This window comes from Chrysochloris asiatica, unplaced genomic scaffold (assembly GCF_000296735.1).
Source record: "Chrysochloris asiatica unplaced genomic scaffold, ChrAsi1.0 scaffold00056, whole genome shotgun sequence".
In the NCBI taxonomy this organism is placed as follows: domain Eukaryota; kingdom Metazoa; phylum Chordata; class Mammalia; order Afrosoricida; family Chrysochloridae; genus Chrysochloris; species Chrysochloris asiatica.
In genome coordinates, this window is record NW_006408574.1 from 5932736 (window position 1) to 5951862 (window position 19127).

Below are 19127 nucleotides of genomic sequence, written 5' to 3' on the forward strand. Positions count from 1 at the left end.
TACCCTACACCCTCACTATACCCTACACCCTCACTCCACCCTACACCCTCGCTGCACCATGCATCTCGAATAGTATTGTGATGTTTTTTCTCTCTCTCTGTCTGTCTCGCTCAGGAAAGCCAGATGACGTTCTGAATGGAGACCATGACAAGGAACAGAACGACCCTTATTTTGTGGAGACCCCGTATGGTTATCAGCTGGACTTAGACTTCCTCAAATACGTGGATGACATACAAAAGGGGAACACTGTCAAGAAACTGAACTTCCAGAAGCGGACCAAGTCATCCGTGCCATGCCCCGAAGCCAGGGCTACGCCCGGGCAGCAAGCTGTGTGGACCTCCACCGAGTCCCTGTCCTCCTCTCACAGTGACAACAAACAGTGTCCCAGCTTCCTCCTCGCCAAGAGCCTGCTGACGTCCACGCCAATCCCACGGCCACCTGGTCCTCAGGAGACCTCTCCCACCTTCCTGTCCGTCCCAGACAGCCGACAGCTGCCGCCTCCCTCACCCCAACTCCCCAAGCATAACCTCCATGTCACCAAGACATTAATGGAGACGCGGAGAAGGCTGGAACAGGAGAGGGTGGCCATGCAGGTGGTGCCGGGCGACTTCCGGAGGCCCCGGCTGGCCAGTTTTGGAGGCATAAGCTCCACCAGCCCCCTCCCGTCTTATATTGGTTCCGGAAGCCACAACCCTATCGGGTACCCCCTTCAGAATGGATTCCAAGGCAACGGGGATTACAGCGGCTACACCCCGGCCGCGGCCACCACCTCTTCCATGGGAAGCTCCCTCCGCCACAGCCCACTGAGCTCGGGGGTCTCCACCCCCGTGACCAACGTGAGCCCCATGCACCTGCAGCACATCCGCGAGCAGATGGCCGTGGCCTTGAAACGCCTGAAGGAGCTGGAGGAGCAGGTGCGCACCATCCCGGTGCTGCAGGTGAAAATCTCCGTGTTGCAGGAGGAGAAGAGGCAGCTGGCCTCGCAGCTGAAGACCCAGCGGGCCGCCCCTCAGCATGACACTTGTGGGCTGCGGAAGCGCTCCTACAGCGCCGGCAACGCCTCGCAGCTGTGCCAGGTCCGGCGGCGGGGCAGCGGGGAGCTGTACATCGGTGATGAAGACGATGAGCTGGAGAGCGTGGAGCAGAGCACGCAGAGGCTGAAGGAGTTCCGGCAGCTCACGGCCGACATGCAGGCCCTGGAGCAGAAGATCCAAGACAGCAGCTACGAGGCCATCCCGGGGCTCAGGATGAACGGCGAGGACCGGGGCCTGGACCGCCGGTCCGTGGCAGTGGGTACCAACGAAGACATGGACGATGTCGTCATGTATCGCCGAGGCTTCGGGTCCCAGAAGGACGTGGCTGTTGGGACGGTCACTGAGACGAGGAATTTAGGTGTCGGTGTGACAGAGACCATGCTGGGAGTGACCACAGAAGCTGACAAAGAGATTGAGCTTCAGCAACAGACCATCGAAGCCTTAAAGGAGAAAGTCTACCGCCTGCAAGTGCAGCTCAAAGAAACCACCCACGACCGGGAGATGACGAGGCTGAAGCAGGAGCTGCAAGCTGCCGGGTCCAGGAAGAAAGTGGACAAGGCCAGCCTGGCCCAGCCGCTCGTCTTCAGCAAGATGGTGGAGGCCGTCGTGCAGACGAGGGACCAGTCAGTGGGCCGTCACATGACCGTGGTGGACGCCGGTGTGGGGACCACTGTGCCAACACACAGCGTCGCCGTCTCCTGCGGGCCTGACTGCAGGAGTACCATCGCGGGGCCCGAGCTGCCCATGCATCGCTGGACTGTGAAGGAGAGGGTGGACGTACATGACCGATGTACTGGGACCTCCGTGGAAACGTGCGATGTGGCTGTGGGCGTGGCCGCCAGCGTCTGCGAGACGGGCAGCAACACAGAGGAGTCTGTGAACGAGCTGGCGCTGCTCAAGACCAACGTGAGCCTCAAAGACGTGCGGTCCATCGGCTGCGGGGATTGCTCTGTGCACGTGAAGGTGTGCTGTCCCGAGGCCTGTACCTCCCGGGGCGTGAACACCGAGACCGCGGGCCAGGTGGAAGCTGCTATCATGGCTGTCCCTCACACTACAAACCAGCACACCAGTACGGTTGTGGAGCAGATGGACCAGTTCACCAACACCGAGGCGGTGCCCCTTGTAGAATCCTGCACCAACACTAGCCTCATCACTTTGGACAAGCAGACCAGCACCCAGACTGTGGAGATGCGGACGGTGGCCGTAGGGGAAGGCCGCGTCAGGGACATCAGCTCCCCGCCCAAGACGCGGTCCATTGGGGTGGGAACCTTGATTTCTGGCAGTTCTGGGTTTGACAAGCCATCGACTGTAAAGACCAGAGATTCGGGGGTGGGACAGGTTAATATTAATGAGCACTATCTGGTTGGTCTCAGAATGAGGAGCATAGCCTGTGGCCCCCCCCAGATGACCACGGACCTGATGAGCAGCCGGCGGAGTGTTGGCGTTGGTGACAAGCCTGTCGGCGAGTTCCTGGAGAGCCCCCAGCCCCAGGCTCCATGCGGAACGGTGGCCGGCCTGGACCACTACATCGAGCGGGTCCAGAAGCTGCTACAAGAGCAGCAAGCTCTGCTGGCGGAGAATTACGCTGAGCTGTCGGAAGCTTTTGGGGAGCCTCACTCACAGATTGGTTCCCTCAACTCACAGCTCATTAGTACCCTGTCGTCCATCAATTCCGTCATGAAATCGGCAAGCGCTGAGGATCTGAAGCGCTCCGGCTTCCAGGAGACCAGTCTGGATAGAAGCACAGGTAGGCCATCCTTGGGCCGGGGAAGGGTAGCGATAATGTCTTTCCGGGAGGTGACGATGCGTTTTACCCACTGGAATCATTTTGGGGAACCAGGGAGAAAGCGTCAAACAGATAATGGGTAGAATGAAAACCAAGGCTCAGAATCCATGAGCAACTTGAGATTGTCATCACTGAGAATTAACACTGGGATTAACTGCAAAGGTTGGTGGTTCAAACCCACCAGTTACTGGTCAGTAACCTGCACAGGATCTCTATGAGTTAGAACCAACTGGACTGAACTTGACAACAACAATAGGACTTCTAAATCTGCAGTCTTCAGTTGGTGGTGGTGGTGTTGTGTGCCGTGGAGTTGGTTCCAACTCATAGCAAACCCAGTACAGGGTTTCCGAGGCTGTAAGTCTTTATGGGAGCGGATTGCCTCGTCTTTCTCCCACGAAACAGCTGGTTTTGAACTGCTGACCCTGAGGTTGGCAGCCCGATTCGTAACCACTATGTTACCAGCTCATTAACTGTTGGCACTACCCAAGAACACCGTTTTGCACATGTTGTTGTGTGCCGTTGTGAGTCGGTTCTGATCCTATGTGACAGAGAAAAACAGCCGCATAGGGTTTTCTAGGGGTAATCTTTAAGGAAGTGGATTGTCTGGTCTTTACTATGGAATGCACTGATGGGTTCAAACCACCAGTCTTTTGGTTGGCAGCTGAGTGCTTTAACCGCAGTGCCACTGGGACGCCTGGGTCCTACAACTCAAAACTCACTGCCATCGGGTCGTTTTCAGCTCGTAGTAACCCTTTATAGGGTTTCCAAGGCTGTAATCTTTATAGAAGCAGAAAGCCTCATCTTTCGCCCATGGAGCGGACCCTGGATTTGAACTGCTGACCTTATGGTTAGCAGTCCATTGCCTTTCCTCCAGCACCACGATAAGTAGAGTGTTGTGTGAAAATCAGTGACGCAGACTTGAACGGAAGTGAATCCTTCCCACCTCTCAGCATCTCTCCCCAGCCTGAGAGGGGAGTGATGAACACGGATGAAAATAGCCTTCTTTTCTCCTTCCTGCGTTTCCACTTTCAACCCTGAATTCATATCTATGTTTAGTCACTTCGTGCAGGGGGACAAATCATTTATTCAGGAGGGAAAATAACCCATGACAGCTGATGTGGGGGTTTGGGGTTAGATAACTCTGCAGCGGGGCCGGTTGAGAGGAAAGAGGATTGAAACCACACATTGACTGCCGTAAACTCTGACCTAAGTAACTAATAATATGTCTGTTTCCACATCCTTAAGAAAATTATGATGTCAGATGTGGAAGTCAAACTAAAATTCACAAATACCTCCGGGCCCAGATGCGCACGGCTCGTCCGTTCAAAAGGCGTTTTCTTCCCAGCCCTCCACCCGCCTCCCCATACTGGGGTTTCCTCCCAGATCACTCAGCTGTGTCACTGTGGAGCCCCCAACACGATGAACCGGGGGAGTTTGCTCTGGCTGCCTGACAAAGGTTTCCTCTCCATAAGGCTGGGGTCTTTCACATCCTAACTAAGTCTCGAGGCTGTGGGAGTCCTACAGCACTTGGGAACAAAAAAGCACGCACTTTCCGAAGCACTGATGCAGTCTGGGAGTCCTGGTGTGGCATGGCGGGATAAAGCACCAGACTGCAAGGTCTGGTAGAACCACAAGGTCAGTGGTTCAAACCCACCAACTGCTCCTTAGAAACTCTGTATAGGGTCACTGAGTCGGAATTGATGCGATAGCACTTAACAACAACAACAACGTACTGTCGGTGGTTCAAATCCGCCGGTTACTCCTTGGAAACCTTGTACAGGAGCGCTATAAGTCAAAACCAACTCAATGGCATTTAACAACGTAGTTACACGGTTCAAATCCACCAGCTTCTCCTTGGAAAACTCTATCCAGGGTTGCTATGAATCAGAAAGGACTTGAAGGCATTTGACAACAGTAAGACTGTCCTGGGAGTCCTGGTGTAGCGCTGTAGAATGAGCACTGGACTGCTAAGGAAAAGATCAGTGGTTCAAACCCACCAACTGCTCCTTGGAAACTCACTAACAACAACAACAGTGCCACCCTGTGGGCTCAGTAGGAGGTTTCTCCTGTTTCATGGGGAGGAGCCAGGTCTGATATCTGGCCAGTGCAGCACATGCTCAGTCTTCACCTGTTTGTCAGCCGGAGCTTGTTGGTCTCTGTGTTTCAGCGTCACTTCCAGACTGAGACAGACATGCAAGCAAGGCCCGGTAATCTACTTTTTTTTTTTTTTTTAATGTTTTATTGTGAATTATGTGATAGTTTACATGGGAGAACATTAGCTTTACATTCATGCTATCATATATCATTTCATTGCCATGGTTACAATCCCCTCCATGCCTCATCAACCAACCACAGAGTATACCCTACAAGCTGGACCCCCAGTCGTCAGCACACAGCCTCTCTCCCTCTCTGGGTCTAGAGTCTCCAGCGGCTCCATCTCTCCATGTCATCGTCTCTGCCTCCATCTCTGGTGTCACTGCTTCTCTGGGTAGGGTCCCGCTCTCCGCTCTTCTCCCTTGATGGTCCCAGGGACCTCCACTCCTTGGTTGAAAAGTTAATCACTCCCCTCCTTGCTACAAAACGTCTACCTTTACATTTCCAACCCTCACAAGCAGTCCTGATAACAATTATTCACTATTGTATCACAAGAGACCTATCCACGTTTCCTTTAATCAGCCCCGCCTAGACAGATTGGATACTACTCAGGGGAGATTCTACCTTCCCCCACGCCCTCTGGATCTAGGTTCCATCTTGAAAGCTTGTGAGCCAGTCACTCCTCTGGCAATCTACTTCTGAAAGTTAGCCAGTGGAGACCCCAGTGCTGTGGCTCACAACGATACAACCAAGGACCAGCCAATAGAGGTGCTGCTGGTCCTGGGAGTGATGGTTCCATGAGTCGAGGCCGACTGGGGACAGCAGCTAACAGTTTAGCCTCAGAAACCCTGTGGGGCAGTTCTCTCCTGTCCTCTAGGGTCCTTGTGAGTCAGAGTGGAGTCGGTGACACTGGCTTTGCTTTCGGGGGCGGGGGTGGGGGGCGTCTAGGAGCCCTGGTGGGGCACAGTGGCCACGTGCTTAGCTGCTAACCAGTAGGTCGGCAGTTTGACCCCACCAACTGCTCAGGAGACAGAGGTGAAGCAGTCTATGTAAAGATGACAGCCTCGGAAACCCTGTAGGTTGGTGTGAGTCAGAAGTGGCTCAACAGCAGTGGGTTTATACATGAAATAAGGAACCCTGGGAGTGTAGTAGGTAAGCACATGACTTCTAACTGAAAAGTCAGCAGTTCAAACCCACCAGCCACTCCACAGCAGAGCCCTGGCAGTGTGCTTCCTTAAAGGTGACCCGTAGAAAGCCCAATGAGACTGTTCTGTTCTGTCATGTAGGGTCAGACTCAACTCACCAGCACATGACAACATGTGCAAAATGGTGCGCCTGGGTGGCACCAATAGTTAATGTGCTGGTAACAGAAAGGTTGGAGGTTCAAGTCTAGCCAGAAGTGCTTCAGAAGAAAGGTCTGGTGATCTGCTTCTGAAAGATTGGCCACTGAGAGCCCCACAGAGCACGTTTGTACGGTGACACACGTGGGGCACTGTGAGTATGTTTGGGTTGTTTCAGTTTGTTGTTCTGCTATGCAAAGAAAGAGGGATGTAGTCATGGAGAGGGACGTAGAGTGGGCTGCATGCACCTGGGAGAATTGCTTCCAGTCGGAAAGCAAGGTCATGAATCCCATGTGTCAGTAACCGGTGATGGGATATGTCAGGAGCCACAAAACATGCAGGAGGCAAGAGCATGCAGGTTGACTTAGGATCCAGACCACCGCAGTGGAGCAATATAAAAATTAGGCTTACATTTTACACTCCTGTCTATGAAAGGAGCTCTGGTGGCTCAGTGGAATAAGCACTGGGTTGTTAACTGCAAAGTCAGCAGTTCAATCCCACCAGCTGTCCTGCGGGAGAAAAAGGAGGCTGTGTACCCCCATAAAGATTTAGAGAGTCACTCTGAGTTGAAATTGACTTGATGGCAGTAGGGTTGGGGTTGTGATCAGTTTCTTTGGGTAATTCATGACGTGTGCAATGTTGTTAAGGGCTGTTGAGTAGTTCCAGCTCATAGCAACTCTGTCTAGTGTTTCCGAGGAGCGAGTGGTGGGTTTGAACCAGCAACCTTGTGGTTCGCAGTCCAGTACTTACCCTACAGAGCCACACCAGGACCCCCAAGACATGTGCATTGGTATGATGGAAAGGCCTGAAGTCTTGTGAGAAGGAACAAGACGGGGCACAGAGACGTGAAGTGACTACACACACTTGGGAAAATGGTGCCACTTGACTTGTCCTCTGTTGCCCCAGCTCTCCTGAAACAGAGGGTCCCAGTTCTCTGGGTCAGGCTGGGAGAGGATCTGTCATTAAGTGTAAATGGGGTTGTGGTGACGAAGTATTGTTTCCTCAACCCACTCTAGCATTTTCTGAATGAGATCTTGCTCCTACAGAACAGCTGTCTGCTGTGTTCCCAGGAAGAGGTCAAAACTACCTTGTGGCTGGGTACCTTTGAGTGGCTTCTCATTCACAGCAGCCCACCTGACAGAAGGGAGCTGCCCATGGTCTCTCCAGGCTGTCTTATTTACGGGAGCAGATCCACACATGTTTTCTTCCATGGGGCTACTGGGTGGGTTTGAACTGCCAGCTTCTGGAAGCAGCTGAGCACTCAAACATTGAACTATCAGAGTTCTTTCAAAATCCAAAACCAAGGCCCACTGCCCTGGAGTCAGTTCCGATGTATAGCGACCCTTTACAGGAGTTCCCAGTAGGGATTCTCCTCCTCCTCCTCCCTCAAAACTCCAGGCTCCCTGTGTCCCAGAAAAAGAACATCCCTTCATGAAGGTGCCCTACTCTCAACCCCAGAAGCAACGTTAGGGCTGAAAATGTACTCACAAGCCCCCTTTCGTGATGTGAATTCTTAGTTGAACTTTGGGGAAATAGCTAAATGGTTGAACAGCCCCCATAAGTCCATGCCTTACCTATTCTTGACAAGGAAATTAAGGGTCCTATAAATGTCAAATCAGAATAACTGAAAATCCCACCCGGTGACATGGCTAAGTAACCAGCCACATTACCCGTAAGTCACAGTGTTTTCACAAAGCACTTTAGAGAGAAACATATGAATTAGTATGCCAGCAGAGTTGGCAGCGAGTCCTGGTGTGGTGCTGTGGGTTAATGCGCTGGACCGCAGAGTCGGTTTGAACCGCAGGGTCAGTGGAAACTCTGTACAGGGTCTCTGTGGGTCGGAACCATGCTCTCATATTCCAACTCTGTTTTTTTGTTGTTTTTGTTGTATTGTCAAATTGGTTCTGACCCATGGCGATCCTGTATATGGTTTCTGAGGAGCATCTAGTGAGCTTGAACCACCGACCTTGAGGGTCAAACAACTTTGCAGTCCAGTGCATTAACCCACAGCACCACATATCCATTTCAGTATCTTTAGCAAAATCAATTTCCGGACAAATTAAGAAACACAGTGCTGCTAACACGCATTCTAACGAGCCCTGCTAGTGTTGTGGGTTAGGTGTTGGCTGTTGACCTCAAGGTTGTTGGTTCAAACCCACCAGCCGTTTCGTGGGCGAAAGCTGAGGACATGTTCTCCCATAAATATTTACAGTCTCAGAAACCCTATGAGTGGCGGTTAGGTTGGTTTGGCTGATAGTGCCCATGCGAAAGAGCCCTGGTGGCACCAATTAAGCACTCGGTGGTAACAGAAAGGTTGGTGGTTCAAACCCACCAGCCACTCCATGAGAGAAAGACTGGGCAACTGGCTGTTGTAACCCTGTGAGGCGGGTGTGTGTGAACTTGCCAGTCATTTGCCAGAGGAACACGTCGTCTCTGTGTACATCTTATTATCAACTGCAGAGATGACTTACAGGCCATTCAAGTCTGCCAGGAACACAATTTCTGCTCCTTTTACCAACGGCCAAGTCATCTTTGACACATGGTGCCCCGTGTGTGTCAGTAAAACTGCCCTCCAGAGGGTGTTCAGTGGTTGGTTTTTCAGACCTAGATTTGCCATGCCTTTTCTCCAGGGCCCTCTGGGTGGACTTGAAGCTTCCATCTTTCAGTTAGTATTCAAGCACATTACCCACGTACACCATCTGGATGACCAAATTCCTCTGACTTGAATAAAGGAGAGCTCATTCAACTTTGATGTTCTTGCCTCAAACTAAGTCCATACAACTTTAGTTAATTTAAACCCCAAGCCCACGGCTATTGAGCCCGCTTCGACTCATAGGACCCCTAGAGAGCAGAGTAAAACTGGTTTCAGAGCCTGCTCATGTTAATGGGAACAGGCAGCCTCATTTTTTCACCCCCCACCCCCCCGAGCGGCTGCCAAGTTCCAGCAGCCAATGAACTTGTTAAGGAAGAACGTGGCATCTGAACTGGAGAAAGACTCTTGACAGATGATACAACCCTGCTCTTGCTGAAAGCAAAGAGGACTTCAAGCTGGAGATCAAAGACTACAGCCTTCAGTATGGATCACAACTGAACAAAAAGAAAACGAAGCTGCTCACAACTGGACCAATAAAGCAACATCATGATAAATTGAGAAAATCTTCAGGTCTTCAAGGATTTCATTTCACTTGGATCCACAATGCACCTCCATGTGGGTGGGAATCAAATCAAACAATGTATTGCATTGGGCAGAACTGCTGCAAAAGACCTCTTTAAAATGTTCAGGAGCAAAGATGTCAGTCTGAGGACTTAAGGTGCCTCTGACCCAGTCTTCTCATATGCGTGCATAAACTGGATAAGGAATGAGGAAGCCTGCAGACGAATTGGTGCCTTTGAATGATGGTGTTGTCCAAGAAAATTGAATACACCACAGACTGCCGGAAGAACAAACAAATCTGTGTTGGAAGAAGTACAGCCAGAATGTTCAGGATGGTGAGACTTCGTGTCATTAACTTTGCACATATTGTCTGGAGGGACGAGTCCCTGGAGAAGGACATCATGCTTGGCAAAGTGAAGGGTCAGCAAAAAAGAGGGAGACCCCTAGATGGGTTGTCACAGTGGCGGCCTCAGTGGGCACAAACATGACAATTGTGAGGATGGCGCAGGGTCAGGCAGTATTTCCTCCTGTCATGCAGAGGGTCGCTATGAGTCGGAATCCACTTGTTGGTACCTGTGAACAACAAAAGATTCTCTGCAGCCAAGGAGGCAGGGGGTAGGAAACCCTATTGATAGCAGTTCTGCTCTGACACACATGGGGGCACCATGAGCCAGAGTCCACTCCCTGGGATTCACACTGTGGGTTAATGCGCCAGACTGCAGCGTAGTTTGAACCGCAAGGCCGGCAGTTCAACCTCCTCGGAAACCCTATACAAGGTCGCTATGGGTCGGAACGGACTCGATGGCACTTCACAACAACAGCAGTAGCTTTAGGAGCCCTGGTAAGCACTGGGGTATTTCCTACCCACCAGCCACAGCCTCTCGAAGGGGGCAGGTGAGACCGTCTGCATCGTAAAGATTTAGCGCAGCCTGTGCTCGGCCTTACAGGGCAGCGGGTTTGGAGCAGCGCTGCAGCGGAGGCAAAGGACAGAGTGGGTGGGGCTGGGGCAGACAGATGGACAGGAAGAGAGGTGAGGTGCTGTGGGTCTGGCCAGTTTTAGCATGTCCAGATGTATCCCCAGGGGTTTGAGCTTGGTGACCTGGACAGCTGAGCCATTAGCATTAATCAGGATGTAAAAACAGGAGTAAGGGAAGTGTCTGAGTAAACGAGTGTGCCGGAATCTTCTATAAAGACCGCTTAGCTCTGCTGCCGTTAGGATGGCAGTCGGGGAAACCCTGTGGGGCTGTTCTGCCCTGTCCCTCAGGGTCTCTAGAGTCGGGATTGATAGGTTAGCCCCCCACCCTTCTAACACCCCTCTCCTTCCTCCAGGTAGTGATCTGGGGTACGCCTGTACGTATGGGACCCTTCCATCCGCGTCCCTGCATGGAGAAGAGGTCAGGGCCACAGAAGGGGGGACACCTGACATTGGCCAGGACGCCTTCCCCACTCAGGAAAGCACGCTGCCTCCTGTGAATCTGACGGATGACCAGATTGCCGCTGGACTTTACGGTAATGTTTCTCAGCTCAGGACAAGGATCTGCCAGCTTGGCTAGCTTTCCTATGTAAAGTCGATTGGGAAGAAAGCTTTCTTAGTTGTTGGGAAAGTAGGTCTAGAGTATCTCTAAGGGATTACTAAAGAGTCAATACAGACCTTAGTGGTGGCTCATTGGTACAATGCCCTCCGTCCATCAGGAGAGTCAGGTTCCATTCCCAGCCAGTGGAGACTTATGTGCTGCTGAGATAGTTTCAGCAGACCTTCCCGACTGAGACAGACTAGGAAAAAAGGTGTGGCAATCTACTCCAATCCACAACCTGGGGACGGCACCTGGGGTCGTCCTGTGTCCAGGGCTGGCTCGATGGCTGCTAACCACAAAGGAATAAGGAGTGGAGTCCCCCTAAGAAATGACTGGAATCTTGCTCATTGGGCAGCACTCACAGCTGTAATGGCCTCTCCCAGGAATAGATTTGACCAGGTCTGGGTTTCAGGTCATCTTAGCTGGAAAAAAAAGAAGAAGAACCATCCCTTTATTCAGTCAGAGTCCCGGTGTGGCGCTGTGGGTAAGCACTGGACTGCTAACCACAAGGTCAACAGTTCTAACTCACCAGCCACTCCTCAGAAACCCTGTGTCTGGTCGCTGTGAGTCAGAACCAGCTCACCAGCTTTTAGCAACAGCACCAACATGTTCGTGTCTACATGGTATTTGTGAGACACCACATCACCAGTAGAGCCGGCTATGGGTGCTAATAAGCACTGCTTTTGTTATGTTTGAAAGTACAGGTGGCTCTTACTCCATTTCAGGAACATTATTAATGGAACTTGGAACTCTTTTTCTTGGCACCCACACCATTTTCCAAAGGATTTTATACAATTTTCTCCACAAATGTATATGCCACGAGCTATACTTCCATGAATGAGAAAAAAAAATATTCATGAAGAAAGACAATCTATTCATTTAACTTGTATGGTTGTGTGGCTGTTACTGTGTACCATCCAGTCAATTCTGACTCAAGGTGGCCGTGGCCCCTGGGGACAGAGGGGAACGGCTCCGTAGGATGCTATAGGTTGTCAACTGTACAGAAGCAAGTTTCCAGGTCTTTCTCTCGTGCCAACACCAGGTGGGTTTCACCATCAAGTGACTGACCACTGCACCACCAGGGCTGTATCTGGGTCTGCTGATCTCTTGGTTCACGTTTTCACAGCCCACCCCAACAATGAGAGCACGCTGAAGTCCATCATGAAGAAGGACAGGAATAAAGACGCAAATGGCACAAAAAAGAACCTCCAGTTTGTTGGCATAAACGGAGGGTAAGAGAAATGGTCCCTGCCAAAACTGTCCCCACCCACCCCCGCCCACACATACCCCACCCCCCCACCTATTCAGCTGGGTTCAGTCATTTAGTTACAGAACTCAGGCGCCGTACTACAGTTATGGGGTTCATTACAGAACTTACCAGGTTACAATTTGGAATCAGAAATACTCAGGGTCCAGTTGTCCCTGTCAGAACTGCCTTTCGTCTGCCATGTCCACAGGCAGTCCTTTCTGTGTGGACAATGTTACAGAGCTCTCTCAGGACTGCTGATCAATGTCCACAGGACGCACCACTCCGCCATAACCTCAGCCTGAAGGTTCTCGGCTCTAGCTCTGTGGGTCAACTACCTAGCCCCCTCATTAAGTGCCTGGACGCACCCCACTCTACAAGCAAGCCTCCTGCCCAAAGTTACTCAGCTTTACTTGCTCCGGGGGCTGGGAGGTCCACGGCTCCGTCTCGTGCTCTGGTTCCTGGTTCTCTGCTGCTCCTCTGCCCCTCCTCCAGGGTCACAGCTTCCAGTCCCAGGGACGAGGAGGCTCAATGCGCAGGGATATTGGGGTTCAAAGGATGCATTCCACTCCTGGCTCTGCTTCTTGAAGATAGTGAGAGATCACCTTTCCTGCTTTCGAGATGGCTCATTTTGAATCTACATTAGTATTCCCAATTTTTACAACCACAGTTAGCTCTGTTTTCAATCACAACTTCATCACATCCCCCCAGCAGTGTCTTCTCCCACCTTCTCTTCCCCAGACCCCCAGCAGGGGCAAAAACGTGGTTTGATGAGACTCGAACACGATGGCTAGAAGAAACATTAGAAAATGCATTCACCACAGGCCTAGAATTGAGAGCCAGGGTCTGCCTGCCTCCTGTGGTTTAAGTCCAAGTTGAAGGTCCCTAACCTGGGATGCCAGCTGCCACAGTTCCTTTTCAGAAAGGCACAGTGGGCTGCTCGCCTCTCTGTCCTGTAAGGACATCTGATTCTGCTGAGCCAGTTACATCTCTCCTCACCACCGAACTGAAAATCGGCTTAGTCAGTCCAGCCTGGGCAACACACTGTGTACCGCTGGACAGTGGTAGTTACACTTCAGCATTGAGAACACACAGACAGACACCATGGCCATCACCCGGCTCCTGCCACACAGGTGGTTATGCTGAGCTGCCCCCATTCCCAGACACACTGGTAGTGCCTTTCCTCTGAAGACAGCGAGGCCATGCCAACACTTGTGTGCTATCTGGTTGTATATTACATAGACGTTTATGTCTTCTCTCCTGATTGGTTCAGGCAAACAGTTAAGCTTATCTGTCATCCTGCAACTCAATCAAAATAATGAATTGAGAAATCAGCGGTGTTTACAATGAGTGGAACTGCTGTTCACAGACAGGTCTGCCAGGAAGACGTAGCCGGATGGGACTGTTTCTCAGACCTGAACCATTTTATCAGGAGAGGTGGCCCAGGAGGTCCTGAAGGATACACACCGTAGGAAACACTGCTTCTCGTATGATCTGTTCACCAAGACACTGGGAGAATTAATGAGGCAGATCAGGAAAGTTGGCTATTAAAAAGAAATAAAACTCAACAACGGCAGACCTGGTTTCCTTTAAGATTCCTCTTGTTTTATACTAAGCCAGGAGTACCATCATTTCGTGACAGTTGGCATGATGCCAGCTGCACGCCTGTTCTCGTTAGGTGCTGTGGACCCTGTGTACAATGGAACAAAACCCTGCCCCGTCCTGCACCAGCCTCCCAATTGTTGTGCAATCCCACTATTGTGGCTACTGAGTCAGTCCATCTCGTTGGGGGTCTCCCTCTTTCTCACTGGCCCTCCACTCTTCCGTGGGTGATGTCCTTCTTCAGGGACCTGTTCCTCCCGACAACATGTCCATAAAGAGACAAACTCTTACCAGCCTTGCTTCTAAATTCTAAGGCACATTCTGACCACTTCTTTCCAAACAGATCGGTTGGTTCTTCTGGCAGTTCAGGATACTTTCAGTATTCTTCTCCAGAATCATGAGTTACATATGCATCAATTCTTCTATGGTCTTCCCTGTTCACTGCCCAACTTTCACATGCATGTGGTGGTGGTGTGCCGTGGAGTCAGTTCCCACTCATAGTGTAGGGTTTCCAAGGCTGTAGATCTGTATAGGAGCAGAAAGCCTCAGTGACTTTTAAGCCTGACCCCATCCCCAACCATCACTACCACTTCAGTTGCTGAGCTGATTCCCACTCACTGTCAGAGTGGAACTAGGCTCCGTGGTGTTTTCAGTGGCTGATCACCTGGGCTCAGACTTTGAGCCTTTCAGTGCTTATCCTTGGGGACCATCATTCCGAACCACTAAATATCTAAGTGGACCCCACATTGTAGTTCTCAGGGCAGCATCTCTGGGGACACTTCTTGAGTGTCACTGGGTCTTTATGGGCACACCTCGCATCTCCTGAAATCTTGATTGCCACCTAGGTATGAGACCACATCCAGTGACGATTCCAGCTCAGATGAGAGCTCTTCCTCCGAGTCCGATGACGAAGCTGATATCATTGAGTACCCTCCTGGAGAAGAGGAGGGGCAGGACGGAGAGACACAGGCAGTGGCAGATGTTCAAGGTCTCACCTCCACCAGGGTGGAAGCCGAGATGCAGGTTCCGGAATGTGAACTCTCTAAGGCGGAAATCAGAGAGAGGTGTGGTACGCCCCGCCCCCGTCCCGCTACGCCCCGCCCCTGCCCCACCCCGTATCCAGTGCCGGTTAGCAGCAGAACGAGCTAGCTAGCAGAATATTCAGTGACGTCTTCGTTAGCTAGCAGAATATTCAATGACGTCTTCGTTAGCTAGCAGAATATTTAATAACGTCTTCGTTTGCTGTCTTTAAAAGAAAGCTAAACTTCAGCGTGTTCATTGTTGGGCTGCTAACCCGCAAGGTCTGTGAATGATTCAAACCTACCAGCCGCTCTTCGAAAGAAAGATGAGCCTGTGTGCTCTGGTCATGATTGACAGCCTCGGAAACCCTATGAGGCAGTTGTACTATATCTACGTATCTACTCCAAGGCAGCGAGGGATTGTGTCCAGTCCGCAGAGGTTTTTGTAGATTTTCATGCTCTTAGTAAATGTCACTGCAGAGTGTGATCGCTCAGGGTCTTAGAGATCCTAGAGTTCGTTTAAGAACCGGCCCCTTTGTTTTCTCAAACTTGCCATGAGTGTCTTTCCGACTCATGGGGCCCCCATGGTTTGCAGAGTGCATCAGTGCTCCTCTGGCCTTTCAGGGCGGTAAACTCTTAGAAGTAGATTGCCAGCCCTTTCTGCATGGGTTCAAAGGCAACTTTTAGTCTTCTAACATCTAACACTGCCCATGCATCCCAGAACCTCCAGACAGGACTAGTAAGTCTGACTCCCCCACCATGTATTGAGAGACATGTGAGGGCTGGCTGGGGGCCAGCACACTTTTTGTATAAAGTTTCAAATTTTATTTGATCTTGATGCTGGTGGTGGTCCGTTATTACAGAGTCACTGTGTTGGGAAGTGGGGGCGACAATTCTCTGGGCCTTGCCTGAGGGTCACGTTGACCACCTAAGATGATGTGTGTCAGTCACGTGACTGTGTCCTGTGCTCACTAAGGGATGGGTTGGGGGTGACCGTAAACCCCAGCTGTAAGAAAAATGCAGCGCAGACACCCTGGTTGGCTGACACCTGGGCTTGCAGGTGTCCTCCTTTAAAGTCATGTGATAGGCATGTGCAGTGGATGGAACAGAGCAGATGGAAAGCTCAGTGTGATTTTTCACTTAGTCATTGCTAAGTGCCATCGAGTCATTTCTGACTCATAGCAACCCTGTACCGGATTGTATGGGTTTGAGCCACCAACCTTGTGATTGGAAGTCCAGTGCTTAACCAGTAGTGCCACAGCAAGACTCTTTTTCACTATGAGAAGTATAAAGAAAACTGTTCAGAAAGCTGACTTCTGTTTGTCTTGGCCAATGAAAGGCTAACCACAGTAACGCAAGGTAAGTGGTCTTTGTTTATATTTATAGTCTAGTCAAACGGCTTGACATTTCGTCATCTGAGTGTTTAACCGTCTTATGGGGAAACCATTTACCTGCCCTCTGCCAGCTGATCTTAAGTTTATTTTTGTTCACATGGATTAAACACACTTCTTATGACACAGAATTTGGTTCCAGGTGTATAGTTTGCTGGTCAGCCTGGTGGATCTATCTATAGGAATCCAGATTTCGTCAAGCGCTAGAGTAAAAAGATGTTGTTAAGTGCCGTTAAGTCGGTTCCCACTCATAGCAACCCTACATAGGGTTTCTGAGGAGCAGCTGGTGAGTGTGAACTGCTGACCTTGCAGTTCCAGCCGACCTTGTGGTCTAGCACTTTATCCCACAGCGCCAAGCCACATATCCACAACTGTGATGTCGTATCCCCACAAAGGCCACCTCAAGCCAAGGCCCTGAGCTGGCTGCTGTGCCTGGCAGTTATTAACGGAGGTGTCAGTCCTTGAATGCCGAGACCACCCTCATCCAAGCACCTCCCCCTACAGGGTCTGCCTCAGTTGGCCTGTCTTCTCGAGTATCACGGAGATGGGTATAGAATCCACGTTTCTTTGGTGGCCAGTCATTAATTCTCTCTTCTTTCCCTGCAATAGGTACGAATTAAGTGAAAAGATGCTATCTGCATGCAACTTACTGAAAAATAACATAAATGATCCCAGAGCTTTGACCAGCAAAGATATGGTGAGTAGGACCGGGTGGACACTGACCGTAGTGTGTACAAAGCCCCCAGTTAGCACTGCCCTCTAGATCATCTGCGGCTGCCCCAGGCTGTGCTGCAGGCTCACGTGGTCACTTCCCGCAGCCCCACCTGGGAGAGCCGTTCAGCCCTGAATTGGGACTGGAGGCATCTGTGAGGCAGGGACTTGACTGCACGTGGGAGAGTCGATTCTGACTCACAGTGACTAAGGGTCACTGTCATCTTTACAAAACCAGGCTGCCACATCCTTCTGCCAGGAGGCAGCTGATGGGTTCAATCCCCCAACCTTTGATTAGAAGCCGTGTGCTTACACCCTGAGCAGCCAGGGTTCCCTTTTTGGGTGGGAAGCGGGGAGTTTGTTCTCTTCTTTCGACATGGTCCGCCCCTGCTGGTAGATAGAAACCTTGTGTTCCAGGCAGCAGACTCAGTACCTCTTTTTTTTTTTTAAGTTAGGTTATTTTTCAGAGAAACCTATCTGAGCCATGTCTGCATTCCTGCTGGGGACGGAACTGCCTATTAATGTGCCAGGGTGGAATGCGGCGGCCGCTATTTTTAAACATGAAAACAACCACACTTGTCTCTTCCCCGTGTGTGTGAGCTTCACAGGCCGACAGCAGAGGGGGAGGGGCAGATACATATTTCTGTGATGGACTGGTCCAACACCGCTGGGTAAATGTGGGTTTGTGGCTTCTCTCTCAGCAGACACCAGTGTCTCCAGTGCACTGAGAAGATATAGCTCCTCGGAGGAATTTAGGTCAGAAACATGTGTTCAGGTCTTTGCCTGTTAGCAGGCAGTGGGGGAGAAGTCTGTCTACTTTGAGGTTCTGAAACCAAGGAGGGTATAGGACTAGCAGGGGCTTAGGAGTTTTCTAACCATGGTATATGTCAGGACTCCTGGTGTGGTGCTATACGACAAGCACTGGACTGAGAACCACAGGCCAGCGGTTCAAACTCACCAGTTGCTCCACAGAAACCTTGTACAAGGTCGCTGTGAGTCGGAACTGACTCAAAGGCACTTAACAACAACAACTGTATGTCAAGCCCAGTCTGAAGATGGTAGCTGCCGTGCGCTGCTCAGCGGGGTGGTCACTGATGTGGACAGACATTCGTGGCTGTGTGTTCTAGGGGCCAACCTGTATCATCTACGGCCCTAAAGATTCTATGTCTTGGCTAGAGTGGTAGCTACTAGTGTATGTCTTGACAACTGGACCATGTTCTTGTTTGCCCCAATTAAATCACTTGCTACTGAGCCAACTAAGAGTCACAACGACCCCACGTGTGTCAGAGTGGAATTACATCCCACAGGATTCTAGGGGCCATGGATGGCCAGGTCCCTCTTCCTTAAGTCCTTCAGGGTAGATTCGAGCCACCATCCTTTTGGTGACTAGCCAAGAAATGGCCCCACCCCAGGACTCTGTAAAGTTATAGAATAAGCACAGAACTGCTAACCTACAAGGTCAGCAGTTCAAACCCACCAGCTGCTCCTCGGAAACCCTATACAAGGTTGCTATGAGTCAGAACTGACAAAAAAGATCAAAACAGAATATTATGAAAAACAATCTTGTAACACATTTTAAAAACCTAGAAATAGACCATTAGCAAGAGCAGAACTGCTCCACAGGGTTCCCAGGCCTTAAACCCTTACGGACTTAGACTGCCTCATCCTTCTCCAAGAAGTGGCTGGTGGTTTCTAACCACCGAAACTTTCGGTTAGCAGCCCAGCACTTAACTCTCTGTGCCATCAAGAGTAAAAAAATATTAGTGGGGAGGCCAAATTTGTTATGTAAACTTTTATCTAAAACATAATAAAATCTTAATTAAAAATATGTATATATATACATATATATATGTATATACACACACACACACAGAGTCCTGGTGTGGCACTGTGGGTAAATGCACTGGACTGCAGAGTCAGTTTGAACTGCAAGGTCAGTGGTTCAAGCCTACCAGCTACTCCTTGGAAACACTATATACAGGGTTGTCATGTGTTGGAACCAACTCGATGGCACTTAACAACAACATATACACATATAGTCATTGTTATTGATATTAGGTGCCATCAAGTCAGCACCAACTCATAGCAATCTTGTGCACAACAGAACGAAACACTGCCCAGTCCTGCGCCAACCTCACAATTGTAGCTACACTTGAGTCCACTGATGCTGCCACTT

At 50.6% G+C, this 19127-nt stretch overlaps 1 protein-coding gene across 1 annotated transcript in view; it reads left to right on the forward strand.

Moving 5' to 3' along the window:
• The first annotated feature begins 131 nt into the window (after positions 1-131).
• Positions 132-19127, forward strand: part of KANK1 (KN motif and ankyrin repeat domains 1) — a 28333-nt gene continuing 9337 nt past the window's right edge. Inside the window, exons 1-5 of the mRNA XM_006863732.1 lie at positions 132-2781; positions 10738-10917; positions 12109-12214; positions 14676-14894; positions 16850-16937. Of these exons, the coding sequence (XP_006863794.1) occupies positions 549-2781; positions 10738-10917; positions 12109-12214; positions 14676-14894; positions 16850-16937 (2826 nt within the window). The 5' untranslated portion in view covers positions 132-548. The remainder of the gene's footprint in view (positions 2782-10737; positions 10918-12108; positions 12215-14675; positions 14895-16849; positions 16938-19127) is intronic.